General features: G+C 49.1%; 1 protein-coding gene across 4 annotated transcripts in view; it reads right to left on the bottom strand.

Annotated features, from left to right (window-relative positions):
* Pebp4 (phosphatidylethanolamine binding protein 4) overlaps positions 1 to 27320 on the bottom strand; it is a 174016-nt gene that overhangs the window by 72984 nt on the left and 73712 nt on the right. For all 4 annotated transcript variants that reach the window (XM_048330431.1, XM_048330433.1, XM_048330430.1 and 1 more), the window contains one exon: positions 18153 to 18251. In XM_048330431.1, coding sequence (XP_048186388.1) covers positions 18153 to 18251 — 99 coding nt within the window. The remainder of the gene's footprint in view (positions 1 to 18152; positions 18252 to 27320) is intronic.

Raw genomic sequence — 27320 nt, 5'->3', positions numbered from 1 at the left:
AATGCATATTCACTAGGCAACCACAGAAGTGTGTGTGTGTGTGTGTGTGTGTGTGTATTCATCTCATCACATATATGTGCAATACACCACAGGCTCCTGTGAGCCAATATTTAAGTTTTGTGCATTTAATGTATTCAGCAAATATTTAATAAGCCCTCATGATTCACTAAATAGCATCCTAGGCCCTGGGCACTAGTAATGAACAAATCAGACAACGTCCCTGCTCACATTTAAATTCGCTTTTTTGTTTTCATGGCTGTTGTTGGTGGGGAGAGAGGGGTGTGGGTTGTGCCAGTACTGGGAGTTGAAACCACGACCTTAGGTCTTCACTCAGCTCCTCCGCTCATGGCTTCATTTTACTACTTGAACCAAAGCTCTTCTTCGGTCTTTTTTTGCTGGTTAATTGGCGACAAACGTCTTTTGAGACCTTTCTGTCCCGGCCGGCTTTGAAACTGGATCCTCAGATCTCAGCCTCCCAAGTAGCTAGGCTTACAGGGTGTGAGCCACCAGTGCTGCCTTTCCATTTCTGTTTCGAGGACATGTCTGCGCATGCTCCCTCCTGTACTTGCACATGGTTGCAATTTCCTAACACTTATTAATACCTGGACTTGAAACTGTCTCCCTTGCCTTAGTCCGCATTAGTCCTCTTGTAAAATTTTCTTCAACATTCTTTGTGGGTCATTTTTCTCCTTCTTAGGGTGCACTTTGGAATAGCATTAAGAGCCAATAAAATCAGTTTATCAAGTTCCAATAAAAAAAGTCCCTTTTTATCAGCAACAAGCATATGTGAAAATTAATTTAGGGAACATCAATGCATGAACTTACGATCTGTCTATACATGCAGGTCTTTCACTCTCGTGAAATGCTTCACATCTATGGGGTAATAGTTTTTCCAGCCTTAATTAGCATAAATCTAAATAGATTTATCATATTTTCTGAACCCCGCATCCACATTGATAAGATGGTGTGTGGGTGTGTAGGTGTGTGTGTGTGCGCGCACTTCTAAGCATCCAGAACAATTTAGGAGGTATAGTTTGTATTCTGAATGTAGACAGATCACTTCTGTGGTTATGAGGGCCACAGGTGGGAATATGTAAGGTGGACACCGTACTGGACAGATCCCAAAGGGGCAGTCTCCCACCCAAAGTCCTCCATACAGTCTCCGGCAACATGGCGGGCACTGGGTTACCACGGATGGGAAGGAATTAAGAGTGTGATCCTGGTTCTCTGCAGTGGGGATGGCCAGCTGTGACTCAAGTTGGTACGAACACCATGCTCTTCAGCCAGTGGGTTCTCCCTGTTCCTCTGGCAGTTCTCCAAGGGTGTGTGTGTGTGTGTGTGTGTGTGTGTGTGTGTGTGCGCGCGCGCACGCGCGCGCCTCATTTCCCCATGGAGATTCTGAGTTCCCGAGGGCAGGAATTTAATCTTAGCCTTTTAGAGCTTCCCACAACACTCAGCAGAGAGCTGAGCTCAGAGAAGGTGCTCAGTAAATCCTGGCTGGGTTGGAACTGTCTTGCTATTCCTGCTATCGACAGCATGGGCCACAGTAAGCAGTCAAGAAGGAATCTTCTAGACAAGCCCTCTGTGTTGACTGTGGGGTGGGGGTGGGGGGGGGGAGAGGATATGCCAACCACAATGGCTCCAATCTCTGCATACCTGTTGCCTGAGAAGACATTTTTACCACAGACCAAGGAATAAGCCTGGTAAAGAAAGTCAGCTCCCCAGACGTTGACTGCCCAAAGGACCCTGCACGTAAGTTATGCTACCAACTCTTCCTTTTACCTGGGAGCTCACTGAGGCCCAGGGAGAAGAGTCATGAAGTCACCAGAGTCAATGAACTCGTGGCATTGGCTTCAGTGTAACTTCGAAGGTCATGTGGTGTCCTTCAAGCCAAGTTTGGGTAACTGGAGAGGACTCTGTTTTGGAAGAGAGTATTTTGGGGCCGGGGGGGGGGGGGGGACGGGGAGAGAGGAGGTTCACGGGAGAGAAGGAAGTTGCTAGTGGCAAGTGGTGGTCGGTCCCTTGGAGGAGGCTGCTTTTGGAAGATCATCTTGACCTGAATGCACAATGCCTGTATTGTCACTGCCTGGCCAGGAGAAGAAAGTGTGCAAGGTGATGTGGCCATAGTGAGAACTCGTGGCCAGGATGGTGGTCAGGAAGAGCTGGTGCTTCTGCACGCAGGGCTGGACAGACACCGGTGCACGAGGGAGGTGAGCCAAGCCTTCCCAAGGGGCTGAGAAACTGGGCTAAGCGCCCCGGGACAACTAGGAAACAAGCCAGCGTGGAATCGGGTGCTAAATTGTGCATCACGAGGCTGAGTGCTAAGTGGGAGGAATGGGGTGGGTCTTGGAGTTGGTGAGGAAAGTCACGCTAGAGGAGATGATTTTGAGCAGAACTAGTTAGAAAGAGCAGAGTTCAGAGAGGAGGGATTTTTAGGTGTATCACTTGTGCCTTTTATTTTCTGCAGTTTATGATGCTTCAACACCCCCCTGAGGTACACTAATTCTGGGGAGACTGCCCATCCAGGGCTCATTCCTGTGCCCTGTTAGCAACCTGTCTGCCTTCCACACACATACACACCAGTCCTGAGCCCTTCCCTCATCCCTCTGCAATATTCCCCCTGCCCTAAACCGCCCCATGGCCTGGAATCAAACAGCCAAAGATGGCCCCCTGTGTCCACCCCATGGCCATCGGCCCTATGCTGACCGGCCCACATCCTAAGCTTGCTCAAGCTTGCTTGGCCCGCCTGTGTCGGGGGCCATACTCTCCACCGACCCCTCTGCTTCCCCACCCACCCAGAGCGTCCGCACCTGGCCTTGTGGGGTGTGGCACCCGGGCCTCTTTCTCTTGACCCTGTAACAAAAACTTCTTCAAGGGCAGTGGTCTCTCCACATCATTATTCACTCACAGTTACCAGGTGAAACCTGGGAACTCTCAGGACATTGGGGGAGCGAGCAGTCATCACATCTGGGGGTCACTGGGATAGAGGAAGGAACCGACTTTGCAGGGAGCTAATTCCCTGCTCTGTTCCCTGAGTGGCCGGGACGGTATTCTGATATTATCACTGCTTTGAGTTTGGGGTCCCCCCCCCCCGCCCCCGCCAGCCCATCACCTCTGTCCTCCTAGGCTGAACTTCAATTGTGTTACGACACTTTCCCAGCTATTAAAGAACTAAAGCCAATGAAAGAGGGAAGCGTTGGGGATGGGGCTGGCATTGAATGGGGTGGGAGAACATTTCTAGAATCTCTGATTATGTTTCTCAGGGGCCACCTGAGTCTCCAAGGAAGGGAGAGATTTAGGAGGTGAGAGCAAAGGAAAACCAAGTAGCCCAGGGCAAATGCCCCCCCCCCATTCTTCTCCATTACAGTGAGATCTGAAAGGTGCTTCCTGGGCCTCGCTGTCCCTGGAGAAACCACCCCAGGACTATCAACTACGGGCAGGATACAGTAACCAGAAAGACAGGGAGGACTAAAGGTTAGCCCCCCTTGATTCTGGCCCTCCATCTGCACTGAGAAGTTTGAATGGCCACTGGCTTTAGAGGTGACTTCCAGGAGCCTTCTTGCTCAGGAGACCTAGGAATCTATGAAGCAGGAAAGAGTCCCTCCTCTTTGCAGCCAACCTCGTTCCAGCTTCAAGCACACCTGTGTCTCTCTACTCTTCACAGGGAGGGAAATAAAAGCCTTCCCAGAGACTTGTGGGAAGGCTGGCTCCAGCCCATCTACCTGGGCAGATGGTGCCTCCGGCTGCAAGGTCTCATGGGAAGATTCATCAGTGCCCTTGGGTGGGGAGTTCCAGGTTATTCATTGGAATGGGATCTGAACCCGGGCCAGGGGTGTGTCAGCTGTGCATGGGGGGAGGGGGAGCTGTACTGCCAAGGACAAGGACTGCAGAGGGTAGCAGTGCTGCTCAGAGCCAGCGTCCATGGCTCCAGTACCTTGAGGGAGAGTTCCCATTTTGGACCTCCCTTTTGTAACCTAGGAATAGTCTAGAATTTGGCTATCACAGCCTCAGGAGGTAAATGTGCACATCTTTTCTTGGTCACTCTCCTCCTTGCCCATCCCAATCCTATTTACCTTCAGAGAGACCCCTAACACCCCTCTTTCCAGCCCACCCAAATCTCTCTGAGGGTAGGTCTTTGTCCTGACCTTCCTCTTCACCCCTGCAGCCTAGCAGAACACAGGACTTGTGGCAGATACTAAGGTGGGGGGGAGGGGGCTGTTGGTCCATGAGATCGTACTAGGAGAAAGATTCATCTTGGATCTGAGAAGACAGAGCCCTTTGCCCCAGCCAGGAGGTGGGAAACAGGGGAGAGATGGGGGTACACACTAAGGCTATGTATGGACTCTCTGGAGCCTTGCATCTGCCCTGTGAGGTGCAGGCTGCATTTGCTGTTTAGAGATTGGGGGTCCTGGAAGGAAATAACAGACCCAGGCCCATGTGTGGTCCTATCTTGGTCCCACCACTGTATCTCGCTCCCTTCTGGAGCAACGTTGGCCTGCTTACTGACACCTCTTCCTGATGGGCAGCTGGTGGGTGGGGCCCCTTGTCATCACGGGAGAGCTAAGGGTCACAGCCAGAACGGTTGGCCCCTGACACCTTAGGACTGCTTCCAATGAGGTGCACATTTCTTTGGGGGGAAAAGAATATTTCTTAGGAAAAAGCAGAACCTGAGCTCACCTCCTGAAATGGCTTTTCAGAGGCACGTGTAGACGGGCATCTGCACACATGCACTAAATACACATACACACACACACACACACACACCCCTCCCCACCCAGAGCCACAGCCCACAGCTCCCAGCCACCTCGACCCTCCCCCCCACCCCCCACAAGCCCCGCTCTCCCTCCTACCCTATATGTGCAATCTTGTGAAAACTCCACCACTCTTAAGGTTAATAAGGCTCATTTGCTTAAGATAGCACCTGTTTCTATGGTGACTCCTGCCACCCAGAATCTGTTCATCAACTGCGACAAGAAAACAGTGACTTCCACCCTCTTGGAAAAGGAAAAGAGTGAATTCTTAGCCCCAAAGCCTGACAGGCCAGCCGCCGAGGAGCTCTGGGTATCCAAGTCCCATCCCCAGCCCACTCTACCTCCACAGCCGCTGCCCTCCCGAGCTCTGGCCCCCCTCCCTCCTCCTCTTTCTCAGAACTGGAGCCTGTGGTGGACCCCCCCCCACACCTGCCTCCAGCCACAGGGCATGACCTCCCCCCAGGGTGGGCAGGAGGTCACTGCTTCTCTCCCACAAGATCAGAACGGTTCAGGCCTCGTGCCTGCTCAATGGTCCACTCCGGCCCTCTGTCATGTAGTTGAGCTTTTGCCACTCTGACCCAACACGAGTCCCAACTGTGGGTCACAAATCACTAGGGAAGTGGGTTCCCCAGCAGGTGTGACTAATAATAAAGCTCTCGCGAGCGATTCGCCTTTTAGAAGAAATGAGAGCAGCCTTGGCCTTCTCCCTCTAATCCTGCCACGCTCGCTGGTGTGCACAGAGGCTTTGTGGATGGGGGAGAGCGAGTGTGGGGAATTGCGTAGAACTTACAGCTTGCTTTTGTGGGTTCCGAGGCCCAGGGGAGCTAGCGATGCGTATGGGTAACATCTTAGCCCAAAGAAGGGGGCGAGGGCTGCTAAGTGGAGGAACCTTAGCCTAGCAGATAAGTGTTCTGAATTTTAGCTGAACCCACTCCTCCCAGCCACCCGCACCCCCCCCCTTCGGGAATGGCATCCCACCCCATGGAAGTAGAGTAGGGGCAGATGGCATTTGAGTCTTACCATCTGACAGCCAGTCTAGCCTCGTGCCCATGCTCTGACCGCGGGCTCTCCTTATAAATGAGCGGAGAGAGCTCCGTTACTGCCCCCAAGAGGCAGAAACCCCTGCCCGTCACCACCATGCCCTCAGAGCGAAGCCAGGCTGCTGTCCGGGGGCCACTCCTGGAGTTCTGGACTCGGTTCAATCTCCTACTCGAAAGCTCCACTTGGTTTTTGTGTCTACTACAGATGTTTCGATCCTCTTGTCTCCCACCCTGCCTGCACTCCAAGGTCTCCATGTCAGCAAAGACACCAAGCCTAGCTGTCACCCCGGGGCTTGCCCACCACTCTCTACCTAACCCACCAGCAGATCCGCCTTTGGGCTGGGCAGCTGTCATTCCCAAAGTCCCCACCACTACCCTATACACGACAGTCAAAGAACACTTCCAAAAGACACTGCTTTCTGCTTCTCCTTGCTTTTCTTTTCCTTTTCCTTCCATTTTCTTTCTTTTTCTTTTTTTCTTGAAGTCTTGCTATGTCATCTAGGCTGTTCTTGAATTCTGGGCTTAAGCCACCCCCTCCTCAACCACATCTCCAGGAAATGTAGGCATCCACCACTGAACCCCAGGTGAGCTTCTCCCCTGTTCACAGGCCTCGGCCTCTGGAAAGCCCTGCCCCGTACTTCCTGCTCATCTCCCATAGTTTTCTGGGCTGAACTACATCCCGACACGTGCCTCCCCACGTGGTGGTCATTGACTTTTCTCTTCTGTTTCTTTTACCAAACAGCGAGCCCCTTAACGGAATCAAAGATCTTGATCGTATAAGCTTTTGGTCTACGGTGATGTGTTGAGTACATGCTGAATGAATGAATGAACAAATGAACAGAGGTGCTCTGACAGAGGCAGAGAAAGGCAAGCCAAGATTCTTCAATGATCTAAAGCTGCTACTTCTACTGATGTGGCCTAAGAATATATCAACTGTCTTAACTCCTGCATTATGCTTTGACATTCTATTATTAGCTTAAAATTTGGATTTAAATTAGCTTAAGAATTAACAAAAAACCCTTCTTGATCTCTTCCCTTCATGAACCTCTGACATGCCAAATCTTTCCCATTCTGTATGCATGTAATTGATTTGGAATCTAAATATAGAACTTTAGATCAATCCCCATTAAATTTAATTTTTGCAATGCAGGCCCAACTTTCTGATTTGCCAAAATTAGCTGAGGGATTTTTTTTTGTTACCCATCCTATTAACTATTCCTTAAACTTTGTGTGACCTATAAATTTGGTGAGCATGTTACCCATTAAAATATGGAAGAGCCAGGTGCTGGTGGCTCATGCCTATAATCCTAGCCATTCAGGAGGCTGAGAGCTGAGGAGGGTGGTTACAAAGCCAGCCCAGGCAGAAAAGTCCATGAAACTCTTCTATCCAATGAACCAGCCAGAAGTGGAGGTATGGGCTCCAGTGATAGAGGGTCAGCATTGAGTAAAAAGCCCAACAAGAGCCTCAGTATTGAGGAAAACAATATGGAACAAGGTGAAACTCATGATTAGTTTCTTGTGGGAGTCACCAGTGACCAATTTGAAGACTGATAATAGTTCAATTGTCAGGACTGGCACAGTAACAAGGCCCAAACCCGTCTTAGACAGTAGCCACTAAGAGCAAGTCGCTTGCCTTTGTGCACAGGTTGCCATGATTGACATAACCCGATGCTTAGAGTCGCTTCCTCGTCCTGAGGAACAATGCATGGTCCCATGAGAAATCTGAATGGTTCAGAAGCAACTGGTTTTTTGTGAACCAATGAAGACTCCAGCTGTTCACTGTTTTCTTCTGCATTGTCTCAGATCATCTGCTGATTAAATTGCCTTTTCCTTCTTGATGAGGACTGATATTACACTGATTTCAGGAATCTACGTTTCCTTCCCTATTCCTGGAGATGATTTCATGATCACAAATCTCAGCTTTCTCTGGATCTTGATGGTGTAATTCATCTAAAGATCTGGAGCTGTTGGAAGTAACTGGTATTTGCAGGTTGCAGGAGTGGTTTCAGGAAGAGGGACCGAGCAAGTCATGGTGCACAGGACTTACTTCCACGGCAGAGCAGGGTTGGGGAGATCACAGAAAAGCCAGAAGGAAGCTGGGGGCTGGATTTCAGACAGGAAGATGACGTGTTCATATTTAGATTTTCAGTAAAATTGTTCCTCGAGGGAAAGATGGATACTCTCATTTTGGTGAGACCCAAGAAGTACTAGTCAACAGACTTTTGCAATAATAACCCAGACACAGTAGGTAGTATCACCTTCCTGAGATACAGTCTCTTGTACCCTTTGACCTTTTCAGGCTTATTAATAACTCAAGGTCAGCTCAATTCCTATCTCCCTCATGAAGTCATCACAATGATGTCACCTCTGCCTATCTCTACACCTACCCAATTTTATTGATCCATCAGTCCATCTACCTATACATTCATCCATCCATCCATCTACCTACCCAGCAGCAATTATCCATCTACATACACATCCATCCATTCTCCTATTCAACATCCATTGATCCATTGATTCATCCATTTATCTACTTATCCATTCATCCACCCAACTATTCAGTATCCATCATACATACATACATACATTTATCGACTCAACACCCATAGATCCATCCACATATCCATCCACTCATTCATCCATCTACCCACTACTCATCATCCCTCCGTCCATCCATTCAGCCAGCCGGCCAGCTAGCCACACTTCCTTCCATTCATCATCATCTCCTTAATACCCATCCACCTACTCAATATCCATCTGTCCATCCATCATGAATATACCTATCTACTTATACATCTGCCCATCCCTTCCTTCATGCTTTTGTTCATTCGACATTTATGAAGGTGTGTTTATGTTCTGAGTACCATTATAAGTGTTGAGGATATGAGTAAAAGACACAGTTTCTGCTCTCTGGGAACTCATGGTCTAAGTGGAAAAAGAGGTTCAAATAATAAATAACTCTTGTGACGAAGAGTGTGGTAGAGCCTGGACAGAACTGGCTTAGTCTGGGAGCACCAGGGCAAGCCATTCACTGAGCTGAGTCTTGAGGAAAGCTGTATGGTGGCCTTGTTCTTCTACCGGAGCCTCAGAAAAACCATGCTTTAAATTCCTCACATGGATTCATCCAATACTTAACTTTTATTTAATTTTAATTTTTAAAATAGCCACAGTGCTGAGCACGGTTCAGGTTGAACAGCTGGTCCTAACCTCTCCCTATTAAAGCCTGATGCTGATGTCTCTTCTCTGTCAAGGTCTTTCAAGCTGTCACCACGTGGATAGCTCATTCTCCTGGTCAGGCCCTGTCCTATCTCTTAGAAGGAAAATATGCTCCTTGCCATCAAAGGCTTCTTGTGGAGAATTCTGAGTGATTGAAGATGAAACAAACAGAGTGCCCTCGGTGTACATGGGTACTACTAAGTGTCGAGTGCTGTGTGCTGGGCATGTTACAAATTCCATCGCCCTGAATCCCTGCATGAAGATGCTGTTCTCTTACACCGATGGGGAGACAAACTCACGCCGATCCATCACTGCATGTCAGAGCAATATCAGAGAATCCATCTCCTGGGTCCGTGTGGCACTAGAAGTCCCAGGTCGGGGGTTGTACTATGGCTGAGGTGGGGACAGCCAAGGGGAGAAGGGAGCCCAACCCCAAAGTGTGCGACTCACGCCAGCACCCCACCCACACTGGCCCTGGTGGTGGGTGTGGGGCCTACCTAAATTCTGGAATGGTGATGTGGTTTGTCCCAGTGCAGTGGTGGTAATGGGAGGTAGTTAGGTCACTGGGACACTGTTCTTCGAGGGGACTTGTGTAATTTACTCAAGAACTGAGTTCTTACCAGAGCCCGCTGTTACCAAAAAAAAAAAAAAAAGAGTGAGCCTGGCCCTGAACCTCTGGCTTCCTGACTGGCCATGTGATCCCTTTGGCATAAATTCCCGCCACGATGACGCCGCGTACCTTGAGGCCCTCACCAGATCGTGGGCTGATCGTGGGCTGATCGTGGGCTGATCGTGGGCTTTTAGGCTCCAAAACTGTGAGCTGAGGAAACCTCTTCTCTTTATAAAGCATCTAAGCTTGGGTATTTCGTTGTGTCAGCATAAAGTGGACTAATAATACAGGCAGTACGGCCTCGTCAGTGTGCCCCGGTTTTGGACTCACACCCCGCCGCTTGCTGGCTGTGACACCTTGAGCGTGCTGCTTACCTTCTCCAGGCTTTGATTTTCTTCCCTCTGTTACCTTCCTCTCGGGTCTTTTGTGAGGGTTAAATGAGATGCTAATGTAAAAGCACAGCACTTAGTACCGCATACCAAGTGTGAGAACGGTTTCTCCTATTTTCCTCCTTCCTCTTCCCTCTCCATTTTCTTCTTCCTTACTCTTTTTTTTTTTAATCATTATTATATAGGTGCTGTGCAAATGGGGGGTTACAGGTAACAGAAGTCAGGCAAAGAGTACATCTCGCTTTGGACAATGTCACCCCTCTCCTTATCCTTGTCTTCTCAATTGTTCTTGGGGTTCATTTATACGGAGAGAAGCGCTAAGAAGAACATGGCTGGCGGGACAGGAAATACGGTGGTGCCGCCATTGTTCCGAGGGGCCACCGAGCACATGGAGACCGCCCTGCATTTGGCACCTGCCTCCCACTTTCCCGGGTCACCTACAAATACTTGCAGCATCAGCTCTCGGCCCTTCAGGGCGCAGACGCAGCTCAGATTCTTAGGTTTGCTATTCAACTTTGCCTTGTGTCCAACTTCACCCACCATGCTGACTCTGCCCAGGGCACCCTCCTGCTAACTGTGGTGGCTCCGGGAGCCATCTTTGTGCGGCAGCTGACCCGGTTCCGGCCCTCCACAGCCTCGCAGGGCCAGCCGCTGTCAGCACGGGCAGGGCAGCCTGAGGTGCAGCTTCCACCGTGACAACGGGCAGAACTTTCCAGAAATCAGGAGTGGGTCACTGTGCTCCGAAGATTCTGCCACAGCCTCTCCCACCCAACCAGTCTCGTCCTAAGACTATCATCTGTGTGTGTGTGTGTGTGTGTGTGTGTGTGTGTGTGTGTGTGTGTGTGACAGGGACAAGGCCGGGCTGGCTCCTGAGGTTGGGACAGAAGTAGGTTGGGGATTTGGTGACAGGCGGAGGGGAACCAGGGAGCCTTGCCTGTCACAACCAAGTGCTGAGCTGGGATGGCGAGAGAGAGAGAGAGAGAGAGAGAGAGAGAGAGAGAGAGAGAGAGAGAGAGAGAGAGAGAGATTTTTTCTGCCGGATCCAGGAATTCTCCTGGATGGCAGAACTGGTTTCCATAACGACTTTCTGATATAAACATATTTGATAAAAATAAGTTAACAGCAGAGCTGTGGTGGAGCAGATTCTCAGAGTGCAGTGAGAGAGAGAGAGAAAGAGAGAGAGAGAGACCACCTCGAAGAACAGCATTTTATTTTCTCCCCTCCCTGCCTCTTGCTTGCCGTAAACCCATAAAAAGCTTTGTTTATCACATTCATGTATACATAGGCTTGCTTTCTCCCTGTGAGCCTTATTCTTATTCTATATTCTCTCTCTCTCTTTCTCCACCCCTTAGATACCTGAAGCAATACAGTATGTATGGGATAATATGATAAATTCATTTCCAATTCACTGCATTATCCCTTGAATATTTTAATGACTCATTGAATGGAGTAAAAAAAAAAGCTATTTCAAATGAACAATTATGCTGCATTAGTCTAAGGGCTGATTATATTTAAACACTGCTCACATGGATTACAGGACACGGCGACCTCAGGATAGGAGAGCTAATTTGGCTCTTATCTCCAAATAATTTTACACCGCAAATTACCATGAAAACCTAAAGGGCTTGAAAAACATTCATCAAAAGATAATATTCCACTTTGTAGCGACATTTTATTTAAACGCTTTTGAATGAGAGTGAAGGCATCTGTGGGCTGGGGCGGTAGTGACAATGGAGCCTGGAGAGGTGCGACTGGTCGGTGAGAAAGGTAAAGGGGGAGCAGGTTGGGGAGGAAGGGTCTGGGAGAGTTGGATCTGGCCCAGGAGGTCACAGGGCCATCCCCAGAGACCTAGTGACATGAGTGACTGCTCGCCTCCTTCACTTCCTGCGCCAAACCTTCACTTCCTGCCGGAGCCAGCCTGGGTGGTGACCCGGCGACACTTGAGAAGCGAAGGTGTGAGCTGTGTTGGACACTGTGCCCAACTTTGGCTTTGCATGACCTAAGTTTAGTTGAAGCGAATTTGCCACGTCCTCTGTGACCGTGCCTGTTGGAGGTCCTGGTCTTCTGCGACTACGACTTGTTCTTTTGGAAGCACTGGGGTTTGCGCTCGCTCGAGCCATACCCTAATCCTTTTCGTTTTCCTTACTCCACCCGTCCCTATCATTCACCTGGTTCCGTTTTCACCGATGTACATGGAATCCAGTATGATGGCTGCATTTGCCCACTCTTCCTCGGAGTTCTTGCCTCGGCTGGTGTGTCTCAGATTCTTCTGTCTCCGCTTCCAACAGAGCTGGGACTACAGGTGTGCACCATCATGCCTTGCTTGATAACCTCTCCTGTAGGCTGGCCTTGCACTGAGGCACTCCTATCTCCTGTCTTCCACGTAGCACAAGTGTGAGCAGCTATAGCTAGCTCTGTGACGGGAGTCATAATCCCACAAGGAACGCGGGTATTGTTGTACCCAGTTTCATGCTGTGGAAGCCAAGGCTCCGAGACTTTCATCCTGCAGCAGCTGGGTCCTCCACTGCCCCATCTGACGCCCAAGTCCGCGCCTTGTCCCTCTAGGATAGCCACAAATATGCCTGGCTTTTAACCAAGGCCACCTCTGCGCTGTCCACACCAGTGACTGCTTTTTATGTCCCATGGATGGAACTGCACATCTTAGGGCATGCGAGCCGTGCTCCTTAGGTGTCCACTATGAACGCAGACCCTCACCATGTACAAACAGGTAGCACGTGGGAAGTGCAGGCCTCCAGAAAGAAGCAATGGCCAACTCCATTTTCCTGGCCTTGTTGTTCTTTGTCTCAACTGGTGGTCCTGCTAACAATAGTTTGTTCTGCTTATTCCCACTAGCGGGGTGCTGGGGTATATTCAAAACAAAAACCCTGAATGATGGAATGACATATTCACACATGCAAATATCTACAGAATCTGCTCCCTGGTTGATTAGGAGGGAGGAGAAAGTACCACGTTCTGTGACGCCTCTCTAGAAGCCATCTCCTCATTGCCCGTGTAATTTCCTTTGTCCTTGCCCTAGAGAGGTCAAGTAACTTGCCTGAGGTCACCCCCAAAATGCACTGATCACAGAAATAAAAAGCAGGGATCTCTAAGCTTTGCCTTGCTGCTCATTGGGTTTCCCATTTAGCTTATTCACCTAGCACACTTAGAGGTCCTTAAAATAATATTAAAAAGTCTAATTATGGGGAAAAAAATCCGACCTTACAGAAAAGTAGACAGAATAATGACCCCTTAGAGGCCCTTTTAATTCAACCCAGAATTGGTTGCGTTTTCAGCTGCCAAAGGCGGGGAACCCCGGATGAGAGACAGAGGTGAACTTGCCAGTTCCTTTTCTTCTTTAAAACACACACACACACACACACACACACACACACACACACACACACACACACAGATCCTCAGGGCAAATGTTTAGAATCATTGATGGTTTCTAGGAAGATTTTCTTTTTTGGAAGATTAAAAAATAAAAAGGCTCTCTTGTCTCCTTCATTGTTCTTCGTGTTCTCTGTCACCAATCACGAGATGGCATGTTGAAGGCATTCACACACCGGCTTCCTGTGCTCGGTATTCCATTAACAATAATAATTTTTTTTTAAAAAAGTCTAATGAAAATGTCTACATGAAAAGCCCTGAGCACTAATTTCAGAGACAAATAGAAGAGGAACCAATAAGTGTTTCTTCGGAACTGAAAGCTGCATATTAATTGATATCTTAATTAGGCTTCACCGTGAAGACTTATTCGTTAGATTGAATCAGAACGGAGAAGTAGCTGGAAGGAAAACAGAGGATCCACACAGGGCAGGAAAAAAAAATGCTATCTGTCCACACTCGGTGGAGAGTGCCCGAGAGATGGCTTGACAGGTGTACACAGCCAGCGGAAACCCACGGGTCTAGAATGTTCCACGCAAGCCTGCTCCCGGACCCGCATCACCCCACCGTGAGTGGGACAGTGCGCCTTTCTCGATTTTGTTTGTTTGTAACTCCGGAGCTTGAGAGGGACTTACATAAGGTTCTTACATAACCGAACAGCCAGCGATGGTATAGCGCTGATGATGTGTGCTGAGGCTTAGAATCGAAGTACTTTACCCAAAATAACTCGGCTAAGCTGCAGACCAGCGGCGCGCGGTGGAGAGTACCTTCACGAGCAGCGTGCGGAGCCGCAGAGGAGCTCAACCACCAGCCCGGGGCCACCCAGACAATCACCGTGGGCCTGCCATCCGAAGCCCAGCTCCGGAGGCACGGCCCTTCACCACGGGGAATGAAAGAAGGCCCAATCCCTTCTGCTGGATTCGAATTCCTAGCCTTGATTTAAGTGATTGGCAGGTCTAGAGCCTTATCCGGTCCTATCTAGAATCCCTCTCTGTGGGAAGGAGTAGGGAGCTTTGAGTTGTTTCCTGTATTTCTAAGTATTGTTTTCTGGTCTGGTCTGGGCTAGACAGTCTTTCCAAAAAAATAATCACCCACATGCCTGTGGCTCGTGCCTGTAACCCTAGCTACTCAGGAGGCTGCAACCTAAGGGCCACAGTTTAAACCGGCGGGGGCAGTTAAGTCTGAGACGCTTATCTCCAATTAACCACCAAAAAGTCAGAAGTGGGACTGTGGCTCAAGTGGTAGAGTGCCAGCCTTGAGCAAAAAAGTTGAGGGACAGTGCCTGAGTCCTGAGTTCAAGTCCCAAGTATCGGCGCAAGTGCACGTGCATGCACACACACACACACACACACACACACACACACACACACTTGTCCCCACTGAACTGCTCTCCTAGCTATGGTCTGACCCCCGTTTCAAGGCCATCCTTACCATCCTTGCGACCTGCAGGGACTTTACAGCATGCTTTGCTGTAGGGGGTGCAGGCCTCATGATGCAATGCGGGGTGTAGTTTTGTGGGGTTCAAAATGCACGGCAGTTGTGCCTTATTTACCAAGCCTGCATTCTTTGGAAGTCGGGGCTATGGGAGACCACAGAGGTCACACTGCCTGTCTTAGGAAGGGGAAGGACTGGCCTTCGCCACAGTGGGGCTCTGTGGGAGCGGTGTTGGGGGGACCCACATGCCTGGCATGGCCTGCGTGGTTTGGAGCCAGGGCCATGCATCCAAGACATGCCGCTTCCACCCACGAGCAGAGACTGCGCTGTCCAACTCCTCCAGCCTGGGTAAAATGGGTTCATGCTAGTGCATTGAAGATAGTGAGCTCTTCCCCCTGAAAACGACCACCCACGAGCGAGCACGGGTAACCACCCAAGCTGCCAGCCCTTCCCAGGGCTTGTCCACTACAGAGGCCACATGGAATGGGAGGTCTGGGTTGGTCTTGGGCCCAGGAATCTGCATTTTCCCCAGCTGCCAGGCGGGGCAGGTGCACCCTGCTGCATGGAACCCCCAGCCCCCCACCCCCGGCACCGACACAGAGGAAGTACTCCCGGGTCTGCCAGAGCCCTCGCTTCCTTTGGCGGAGGTCAGGCCCCCGAGACCTGAACCCCTCTGGCTGACACTCTGTGGCTGGTGGAATGTGGGCAGGTGGTGGGCTAAGTGGACATACCCGGGAGGGCTGGCGCTTCCTGCTGGGCACTGAGACCAGGGAAAGTGGGTGGAAACGCCACTGACACCGGAGCCGCCTCCTGCCTGAGCGGGAAGTGAGGGCGCTGCACCGGGCAGGTGGCCTGGTCCTAAGCTCCGTGGCTTAGCAGCCTGGCCCGACAGCTGCCACCTGCCACCTGCCACCTGCTGTGCCTCTAAGCAGGGCAGCTGCAGCTCAGCCCTTGTTTGCAGCCCAGAGTGAGTACAGGGGTGAAGGGACTGTCCAGGCTGGGCTGGGGGCTGCAGGCCTCAAAAACCTGTGGACGAGAATGCCATTCTGTCCCCGGCTGCTGGCGCTCTGGTCTCAGGAGTCCTCTGATGGGAAGCCCTTCCTAGCAAGTCTTTTCCCTGTCTATCCCTTTTGTGACCTCCGCTGGCCCTGGCACGAACCTAACCCGGTGCTGCCCATTGGCGAGTTTGTAGACCTTTCCTCAGCCTCACCAGGAAACGGGGTTCCTGCCACCAAGGCAGGTTTGGGCACTGCCCAAGAAACTGCCTTGGCCAGGCCACGGCTGAACTCTCCCCCCCCCGCCCCCCGCCCCGAGTTTGCCCAGGAGTCAATGGCTGGCTGGCTGGCTGCCCTTCCTGTGCCCTGAGGCCAGCAGGAAAGGCTGGTGCCCTTGCTGATGGCTCTCTGGGCGCCCAGAGCTCTCGTGGGCTAGCAGACCATGAGGATGACGTCATAAAGTGGCAAGTGTGACCCGCACGTGACACCTAAGGAATTCTGAGGATCCAAGAGGTCATTGTGCAGGTGACCAGCCAAGATCCCGACCACATTCAAACTTGGCTCTCCTACTTCTGGGTTCCTGCTGTCTTCTGTTTATGGCCGGTTTTCTAGGTGCAGATGCGTGAATGCGACAGGCCGGTGTCGGTGCGGGTTTCTTCAAAGCGCCCTGCCTGGTGTTGGTGAATAAGAGATTTTTTTTTCTTTTGCCAGTCTTGGGGCTTGGACTCGGGGCCTGAGCACTGTCCCTGGCTTCTTTTTGCTCAAGGCTAGCACTCTGCCACTTGAGCCACAGCGCCACTTCTGGCCATTTTCTATATATGTGATGCTGAGGAATCGAACCCAGGGCTTCATGCATGCTAGGCAAGCACTCTACCACAAAGACACATTTCAAGCCCCCCGAATAAGAGATTTTATGATCACTCGAGGCTAGGAAACAAATGCATATTCTATACAGTCGGCCCTGTGTGTGCATCTAGGCTCTGTACCCTTGGATTCAACTAGTGGCAAGTCGGAAAAACACATAATTGCTTCTATGAGGATCATGTATATTTTTTTCTTGTCACCTGTCTTCAATACAGAATAATAACCATTCATGTAACATTTGTGTTGTATTAGGAATTATAAGTAATTGAGATCTGATTTGGAGTATACAGCAGGATGTACATAGCTTTTGCTTTTTTGGGGGGAGGGGCCTGCTGTCCCTTAGCTTTTTTGCTGAAGGCTAATACTCTTGTCACTTGAGTCATACCTCCACTTCTGGCTTTTTGGTGGGTAATTAGAGGTAAGTTTCACAGACTTGTGAGTCCGGAATGGCTTCAAACTTTGATCCTTAGATCTCAGCCTCCTGAATAGCCAGGATTATGGGTGTGGGGCCACCCGCGTGTAGCTGCATATAGCTTTTATGCAAATATGACATCACTTTCTGTAAGGTCAGGTTTTGGTATCCAGGGTAGAGTGGCGCAGACGGGTCCTGAAACCTGCCCTGTCCCGAGGAGGCTGAGCAATGCCCCCGGCGCCTGTCCAGATGGTAAATCTAAAAGGTGAGGGATAAGAGCCATTTTGTTTGACCCAGACTCTCAAAGACTTGTTTGGCAACAGAGCCTTTTATTCTCTGCACCGAGTGCCTTCCCTTTATCCAGCAAATGTGAGCTCCTCACACTCATGCTGGAGAGGATGAGCAAGGCCAGCATCAGAGCAAATCACTTGGCTTCCTCCACACCCCTCGCTCAGCAGGGGGAGGGTCCCCAACAGGACACCCCTGTCCTAACCGCACCGTGGCACCCAATCCAGTGGGCACTGGCACTAACTGAAATCAACACCTTGAAATCCATCATGGTGGAAGGAGTTACACCACAAAAATCAGCAAACACTACAAAGTAGGGCTTTCCTCTATTCATCCTGACAACTGGTTTACCACCGAACCTGCTGCCTCCAGTCCTTTGACTTGGTTTAAAGCTGTTTGAAAACTTGGGGATTGGGGGGTCTTTTTTTTTTTTTTTTTTTTTTTTTGGCCAGTCCTGGGCCTTGGACTCAGGGCCTGAGCACTGTCCCTGGCTTCTTCCCGCTCAAGGCTAGCACTCTGCCACTTGAGCCACAGCGCCGCTTCTGGCCGTTTTCTGTATATGTGGTGCTGGGGAATCGAACCTAGGGCCTCGTGTATCCGAGGCAGGCACTCTTGCCACTAGGCTATATCCCCAGCCCGATTGGGGGGTCTTGACACAGAAATTCTGCTTACCCCACACAATGACAACGATCTGAGCACCACACCGACCAGTTATCTTCCAGGTATAATTGCAAATGAGTCTAAAAGTGCCTCGTGGCCTTCTTACCTTGATGTCTGCCACCAGCCAGTGTCTCCAGAATCTTGCTTTGGGATTGAGCCTGCTGGGGGCGTCTGGATCCACCATCACCAGGATGTACTTGGCACCCTGCAATACAATGCACCGTAAAGCCAAGTGGCATCAGGACTGAACTGGACAGAATCCCAAGCAAGGGAGGAGACACTACCTCTGTTCCATCCGAGATGGTGGGGGGTTCCCTACAGCGCCCTATCCAGTTCACGCTAGCTCTCCTGATGTTTCTCTCCTGTCATGTGTTGGTTCTCAGAGAAATAAAGTCTGTGGAGTAGATGGCAGGTCTCTATGCCTTGATGAAGACACAAACCCAACAAGGTATATTTACTAAGTACCCCAGGCCCCAGCACCAGGCCAAGCGAGGGCAACTTGCTCTGTGTCAGCACCACTGGGATTAGTACATCTGTCACCATGCATGAACTGAATAGCTGCTATGTACACAGGTGACTATGGACCAGTGCAATGAGAGCCACGCTTTGAGGACGTTTCTATCTGTCAGTCGTGGGGCTTGAAGTCTGGGCCTGCGTGCTGTCCCTGAGCTCTTCAGCTCAAGGCGAGTGCTCTACCATGTGAGTCACAGAGCCACTTCTGGTTTCCCGATGGTTAATTGGAGATAAGAAGTCTCATGGACTTTCCTGCCCAGGCTGGCTTTGAACTGTGATCCGCAGATCTCAGCCTCCTGAGTTGACTAGGATTACAGGCGTGAGCCATCAGCGCCTGGCTCTTAGGAAGTTTTAAGATGCGGATAATAAAATAAATAGACACACACATAGACACAGATAGGGATATGTTTCGTTGTGGTCAGGGCTCTGATGAAAGTGACAGAGTGTAGCCAAGGAGTAAGCAATCTGGGGAAAGAAACAGTGACAAGGCCTTCAGCGGGGCCAGAGACAGGAAAGCAGTGTGTCCAGAGGTGGACAAAGGAGTGGGGTAGACATGGTGGGGTGAGAGGTGGCTGGTCCCGGGCCCAGATTTTCTAGGCCCCTAGCAAGGAGTGAGATATGACACTGAGAGCAGCGGAACCACTAGAGGGTGTCCAGATTGAACTCAAGGCCCTGTGCTTGCCAGACAGACACTCTTGACACGCCTTGACACGCGAGCCGTGTTCCCAGACCCCGAGCTTTCAGTTTGTGTTTTTCAGATTAGCATCTCAAGAACTTTGCCTGGGCTTGAATGGTGATTCTCCTGTCTCCACCTTTGAAGTAACTGGGACTACAGGTGTGTGTGGTGGTACACACTTTTTTAGAAGATCATTTGGGTTGCTGGGTGGCAAATGGGTGGTGGGCAGTAGGCACTACAGGAAGCTTGAGGCTCGGTAGGGGGCAGAGCAGTACATTAGTGAAGGATGATGGTGTCTTTGAATAGTGGCAATGGAGGGAGTGTTGGCAGTGGTAGTTGGGTTTCTCTTGGGCAGGTAGGGACCTCTACTGGGAAGGAAGGAAGGGAGGCGAGCAACAGAGTAAGGACTGAAAGGACTTGACCTGGACCCACAGATCCAGTAGAAGGGAACTTAGCAACTCCAGAGGGAACAAGTTAAGAGGAAGCCTAAATCTCTCCATCTTAAGAATATAGGGAAGCCTCATGGAATTGTCTTTTGAACTTGACCCTGAAACAATAGGAAAAGCTCACTATAGGGCAAAAGGGATGGTGAGGGCAAAGATAGAAAGAAGCCCGGCGACTCTGAGCTTCTTCTATCCTGGGCAGGGCGGGGGGAATGTGTCCTGGAAGACAGAGTGCCCATGGGTTTGGCACTGAGACATTTCAAGCAGAGGTGTCCTTTCCACGAGCTCTGAGGAGGGGCAGCAACTGTGGACTGGAATCCAAAGGGACTTCTGGTTGTGACTGTGAGACCACTGGAAACTTTCCAAAGGCAAGAAGTCTAAAGATTCCAGAAGCACTGATGGTTGAATGCTGAAATCCCAAAGCAGCAGAGAACCACGTACTCGAGGTTAACAGGAAATGAAATCAGAAAAAATGTGAAAACAGCCCCCGAAAGTTTTCCAGCACTCAGAATAAAAAGACAAAGAGAGGAAAACGTGCGTATGATACAAGAAAGGGAACCTTGTATATCTGATACATGTAAGAATTGGTTCTAGCTAAAGCAACAAGAAAGTACAAAGAAACTGTAGATACAGTAAAAAGAATAAAACTATTTTTCCTCCTTTTCTTTTCTTTCTCTCTCTCTTTTTTTTGAACAAATGACATGCTTGTCTACATGAGAAATCCATAAAAGCTAAAACCAACTAGGCTAATATTCCATAAAGTAAGCTGCCACCAAATGTATACCAAGCCTGTAGTTTGCTATATACTAATAATAGTCATGAAATGTACTTTAAAAATTCCACTTACAGTGATAACAAAAATGTAAACTATCCCAGAATAAACATGATGAAAATGTAAGACTTATACAGACTAAACAAACATTACTGATGTTCATAAGAAAAACTGAATAGATGCAGAGGCAATAATTTGCTTTTAAATTAATATAATTATTTTGTAAAAAGTCAATAAAGCTTTAGTTAATTTTTAATGCAACACAAATTTAATGAAAAAATAAAAATCATTAGTAGTTATAGGAACTTCACAAATAATTCTAAAGCTCACAATTAAATGCAAAAAAATAAGTAAACATAATAAAAAGAATTAGCCAAGACACTATTTAAAAAGAAATAGGAGTTGGTGTTCATTTTACAGATACTAAAATATGTTATAAAGCTACAATAATTAGAGCAATGTGACACTAAAAAGTAAATAAACACAAGAAAATAGAAGATCAATGGAGAAACTCAAGTTCTTTCTCAACATTTAATGTATGACACTAATCATTTAATATGATAATGTGACAGTTATTTCAAATCAGAGAACAAAAGAGACTCATAAATGCTATGGAATAATTGGCTCACAAGCTGGAGGCATGGATCAAGGTGCTGAGTTCAAACTCTAGCATGGGAGAAAAAAAGAATAAACTTAGGTCTCTCTCTCTTTTCGTGGTGCTGAAGACTGAACTCAGGGTCTTGTGTTTGTTAAGCAAGTGATCTTCTATTGAGCTAAATCCTCAACCTGAAACTTAGTTCTCTATTTCTTTCAGACACCAAAAAACTTCCATATGTAAATATGAAGAATAAAATTTAAAAACTGGTTTAGGAACACAATGTTGAGTTCATACAATGGAACACTGTTGAAGATAGATCTTTACATTATTAGGGAAATATCTACAATAGTCTCATATGTAAAAAAAGTATAGGTAATAGTAAAAGAAGAAATAAAACTATGTTTCTTCTTTACACACACAGAAGAATGTGCATGATATTTCAAATGTGCAGGAAAACTATATCACTTACTATGTATATTTATAGACAGATACACATATGCAGGGAAAATGTCTGGGAAAATATATATACCAAACTGTTAGCAGTAAATGGCATGAAGGAAAAGATTGATATTATCCAACTAGATATAATTTTAAAATCTTTTATATGGCAAGAAAAATAGTAAAATTCAAAGGCAATAAACTGAATATACATGTATTCAAGATCTATGAAAAAAGTTACTATGTGGATCACTGTTTAAATCAACAAAAGACTCATAACCCATTGGAAGATTCGATTAAAATATTAAAAGGTCATTTGTAAAATAAGAAATACAAATTACCAATAGACAAAATAGTCCATTTCACCAACTATGAAAGACATGCAAAAACTAAAATCAAATCCCATCTTTTATGCATTTTTATGTTTACCCGGAGTATATAGAACCAAAGGTTAGGTTACAAGATCTGGTGCCCCCTTAACCTCTTGTTTGTGTCTTTTTGAAAAGTTCTTCAAATAAGAAAGGAAAACAGCCATCACATGCTAAATATTCATGATGAGAACGCTGGTGTCTCACACTTGTAATCCTGGCTACTTAGAAGGCTGGGATCGGGAGATCAAGTGCTAAAGCCAGCCGGAGCAGACAAATCAAACTTTCATCTCCAATTAACCAGCAAAAGGCCGGAAGTGGAGCTATGGCTTAAGTGATAGAGCATCAGCCTTGGGTAAAAAAAGCCAAGCAAGAGCTCAAGCCCTACTGCTGGCACAAAAAGAAGAAGGAGGGGGGAGAAGGAGGAGGAAGAGAAGGGAGAAAAAGAGGGAAGGGGGGGGGGAGGAGGAAAAGGAGGAGGCCAAAGAGGAGGAGGAGAAATGACTGGTACTCTCTGACTGATAGGATAATTGTGACAGGGTGGAGTTCCATAGTCTTCTAGAATCTGAAACTCTTTTGTGGCCCTGAAGGCCCATCCTCGGAGCACAGCAAAGAAAGAGAAATGCAATCAACGCTTTCAACTAGGAAAGCAGGCTGGAGATGTAGCTCAGTGGTATACGGCTCACCTTGCATGCCAGAGGTGCTGAGTTTGAACCTTAACATGACAAAACACCATCGCCGCCACCACCGTCATCAACAGCAGCAAGAATAACAAATAACGTGGTTGTTTCCAGGGGTTTTCATACTTGCTACATGCTTCTTGCCTGGATCTGCGAATGCTGTAACTCCTCTGTCATGTAGATTACAATGCCAGGCCTGGAATAGGTATCACGACCTGGGGATATTGGCTAAGTCTTTCTCCCTTCTGGCTTGTTCTTGAACGCTGAAGAGGCTGAGCTAGATGACCAACTTTCCCTGGGGTGCTCAGACCTGTCTGGTGGATTCTGAGATGTAGACATAGTGAGTGTAAAGGTTGGCCTGCCCAGACAATCCAGCAATCCTGCTTTCAGAAGATGCTTGAAAGTACTGCAATCGGGACTGCAAGGAGCAATGTGACCCCGACGCTCATTGCAGCACTAGTCACAGTAGCCAGGTTACAGAATCAACCTAAATGTCTTTCAAATGATGAATGAATGTTTTTAAATGGTCTATGCCAATGCCTCTTGACTTACAGTGGGGTTGCCGCAAGATAAATCCACAGTAAGCTGAGCATGCTATAGGCGGAACATGCATTTATTTGGAAGTAGTTGACCAAATATCATGGCTTGCCCTAACCTACCTGGAATATACCCAGAGTGCATACATTAATCCATAGTCCACTATCATATCACTAGACTGGGAAAAGATCCAAATTGTGAGGTTATAAAATTGTGACTCAAACCTTCATAAACCAGGTACCTAAACCAGCTGTAAACCAACTGTACCTGAAAGGGAATACCATCAACCTGTAAAAAAAAGGGAGAGGGGGAAATACTGTGTTATGTGACGTGGGTGGCCTTAGATGCAGCAAAATAAACCAGTCCCATGAAGACAAATACTGCGTGATTCCACCCAAATGTGGACTTGGGGCGTTGAACAGAGAGCAGAATAGAGGACCCAGTGGGGCAGAGCGGGGAGGTGAGGAGCTGTCGTCAGGGGCTAGATAGAAACTTTCCGTAGCAAGTTCCAGACATCTGGTGCAGCCTGCTCTTCACACTGTATTGTGCCTTAAAAGTCTCTTGAGAGTGGATCTCATCGTTAAGTGGACGAGTGTTCTTAGCACAGAAAAAAAGAAAAAAATCCAAGTCGACAGGAAGTAGTTGCGCCTGAAGAAGTGGCAAATCCTGAAGCACGGCGGCGTGCTTTCCTGGCGAGGTCTGCGGGTGTCTAATGGGGCAGTGGGCAACCCCACTTGGGTGACTCCCCCCTCCTAAGCTTAGGAGGGAAGGCTGGGTGCTGGTGACTCACGCCTGTAACCCCAGCTGCTCAGGAGGCTGAGATCTGAGGCTTGCGATTTGAGGCCAGCTGGAGCAGGCAAGTCCACGAAACTCTTACCTCCAGTGACCCACCAAAAAGCCTGTAGTAGAGCTGGGGTTCGAGTGGTAGAGCACTAGCCTTGAACAGAAAAAGCTCAGGGATAGCGCCCAGGCACTGAGTTCAAGCTCCAGGATGAGCACACGCACACACACACGCACACACACACACACACGCACACACACACACACACACTATCTGCAAAAGACAGAAATAACTCGTGCCCATCAGCTGGAGGATTGGTTAGTAAACAGTGATACATGCTCACAATGGGAAGCTTTAGAGCTGTTCAGAAAAGAAAAAAAAACAACAACAAAGAATTCTCAGATTGATATTTTAAAAAAAAAGCTCTCCAGGATAAATTAAGTAGGAAAAAAATTGTAAAACACTGTTTCTGGTACCTTGCTTTGATTCAAGAATGAGAAAATAAGGTATCCCTTCGAAAGGATTCCTTTATGCTTGTACTTGCATAAACGAACCATGGTGGGATTTTTTTTTTAATCGTTGGAGCTGGGGGGGGGGGGTGGCAGTGTTTGGGTGGTTGGGACAGAGGTGGTGGCAAGAAGCTTCTTAGCTGGTTCTATCACTTTGATCTTTGAATCCTGTGCGCGTATTACCTGCTAAAAATAAACTGAAAATGATGACACAAAGTGGATAGTAATCACGTAGCATTATCTTGGAGATAATGCTTCTATCTCCCCCTCACCGAAGCTGAGGGGTGACGAGGGGCGCCCCGTGACAGACAGCTCAGGGAATTCTCCCGCCATTTTGAAGGGCATCTGTGGGGGATAGGAAAAGTGCCAGATCTGAACCCAGATCACCACAGAACGGGGCCTGAGCCAGGTGTCTCCGGGGCCCTTGATAGGCAGGCCATCCCTTCCTTAGCAAAAGGCCTCCTGCCCTTGACTTGTGTGATTGGGGCTATTTTTCTTCCCCAAAGTTTCTTTTTCAGAACGGGGTCCTGGGCACTCTTCCTTTTTCTATCGTGTGTGTGTGTGTGTGTGTGTGTGTGTGTGTGTGTGTGTGTGTGTGTGTGTTTTAAAGAAGACGGGAAGCGGCCTAGGAAACCACCCGAGCTGTCTCCTCACTCCACTCGGCCGCGGGGCCGGGCCTGGTGGTTCGTGAGTGGCCCTTGACCGTACCCCGTGGCTCCCGGGCCTGCGAGTCCAAACCTCTCCCTCCATCACTGCCACTTCCACCTGCGCGTTCGCCCTTCCCGGTTAAAACAAACCCAGGATGCGCGTGAGAGCAAGTCCCCGGACTCGGTCACGTCCGGACGTCCGTCGAGGCCACGCGGGCCCTGCAGGAGCGGCTAGCATTGCACGCGCGTTCTCCAATAGGACTGTGTGTGTGGCTTATTGTCTACAGTGCTCACTTGTCTCCTTGGAGACTGAGCTGACCACGTTGAGTGTGTTCTCCAACACAAGGGTGCTTACCCCTCGTCTGCATTTGAGAATGGTTAGGGGTACACTTCAGAGCTCCCAAGGCTGACCCCAAGCCAGAGGTCTGCATTCCTCCTGGGTGTGCATCGAGACCCTAAAGTCTAGCGCCTCACAAGTCCTGGCCAGCAACATGGCTTTCTTCGTGCTCCACCCACCTGGCCCGGGAGAGATCCTGTGTCCTCTCTCTAAGGCCTCATCCGGGGCCTCTGTGCCTTGGCCCCAGAGAAGGGCCCGGGCATCCGTGGAGAAGCTAAAGGCACAAACACGGTCGCCCCAGGCTCCCCCTGTTCGTGAGGATGTTGGTTGAAGTACAAATTTAGCCTGCCGGTGGGTGGAGGTTTGAGCCTCCCCCACAAAGTTGTGCATGGGAAATCTAGTTAAGAGCCTTCTTCCTGCGAAGCTATGGGGGAACAGCTGCTCCCTGCCAGGGCCGAGCAGTCCCCCACAGGAAGCCATCTGGGTGCTGCCCCCTTGAGCCCAAAGCCTTTCATCCCTGTGGACTGGCCCTGGGTTCGGGCTGGTGTCCGTCCAGCAGAGCCGCCTCTCTTTGCACACTGCCAGCCAAGGCCCACCCAGGAACTGGGGCTCTTGGCACGCTTCGATGTGCTTTGGAAAGAGGTGCGGCGCAGCCATGGTGGATTGGCTGTCCTTTCTCCTCCCTGACTGGACCGGAAGCTGGGAGGCTAAGAGAACTGGATTTCCCAGCCTCTTCTGTGCTGAAGAGAGGCCTTATTCCGACCAGGATATAGGACAAAAGTTTCCAGGAGAAGAGATCTCTTCCTGAAAAGTCACTAGGAGAAAAAATCCAAGGTGGTTCTTTTTGTTTTGTGTTGTTTTCTTTTCTTTTCTGTTGGGTAAGATGTTGGCTGTGTTGCAAGCTATCATGGGACCAAGAAGGGACAAGAGTCAAGCTAAAGGCCTACTATGAGAAAAGGCCTGTGATAAAGCAAAAAGGGTACTTGAGCTGCTGAATTGGGTCAAGATTGTTTCATGAAGCAAGCCCCTTAAGCTCTGGTACTGTGTGACTTCTTTTCCTCTTGTATCTAAGCACATTCCTAATGACAGGTGTGTCATTTTTCCATGCTTGCTTGGGCCTGTCTCAGAAGCGTGCTTCTGGCCTCGGTGGCAGAGCGACTCTTCTGGAAGTCTCCTGATAGAGTGAAAATGCTGGGCGGCCTGACCTCTAGTCCCCAGTTCTTTGATGGCTAAGCTGTGAGTTTAAGGAGTCATTTTCGCTTGCCAAGCTGTGGTTTACTCATCTGTAAGATGGCGATGATAACCTGTCTTCCCACAAGGAGGAGCTGAAGGTGTAAGCGTGTTTTTGAGAGTGGAGCCGGGGTGTAGGAGTCCAGCTGCTTTATCACTGACCAGGGAATTGATGTTTGTTCTCAGAGATGGCCGGCGTAGCTGTGACCTTGACAGCAGGAAGACCTGCCCCCAATGGTGCTGCCCAGCGGCCCCAAGCTGTGCAGAGTCCCCCGTGGGTCTGGGAAGAGGTGGCCTGAGGACAGGAAGCTCCCCTAGGAATGGGGGCAGAGCAAGGATGTTGGATGGGATAGGCCAGTGTTTCCTTCATGGGAAACCTAGCACGAATGGACCAGAATCTTCTGTGGCCTCCTGCCCTTAGCATCCCTCGCTGACCTGAGAAGACCATAGAGTCAGGTTCGGCCCAGATCCTTAGAAAGGACCACAGCTCACCAAGTTTAAAAAAAAAAAAAAAAGCCTCCGTCAAACTCATGCAGTCTTCAAGAATGATCTTAGAACTAGCCCTCAACTTCCTGTCCACGCACCTGCAGACATCCTAAGACAAGGATCACAGCCTCCAGTTGCCTTCCCCGTGGGTGCAAGGGCCCCGTGCCTTCCACTCCATCAGCTGCGTGAGCCCCCTGACACCCTGCCCAAGCTAGGCAAGAAGACAGGGGTGCCGACAACGGCAGGACCCCCCCAAGAC

Source organism: Perognathus longimembris, chromosome 21 (genome assembly GCF_023159225.1).
Source record: "Perognathus longimembris pacificus isolate PPM17 chromosome 21, ASM2315922v1, whole genome shotgun sequence".
NCBI lineage: Eukaryota > Metazoa > Chordata > Mammalia > Rodentia > Heteromyidae > Perognathus > Perognathus longimembris.
The sequence above is the reverse complement of the archived record's forward strand: the minus strand, read 5'-3'. Positions and strand labels throughout refer to the sequence as shown.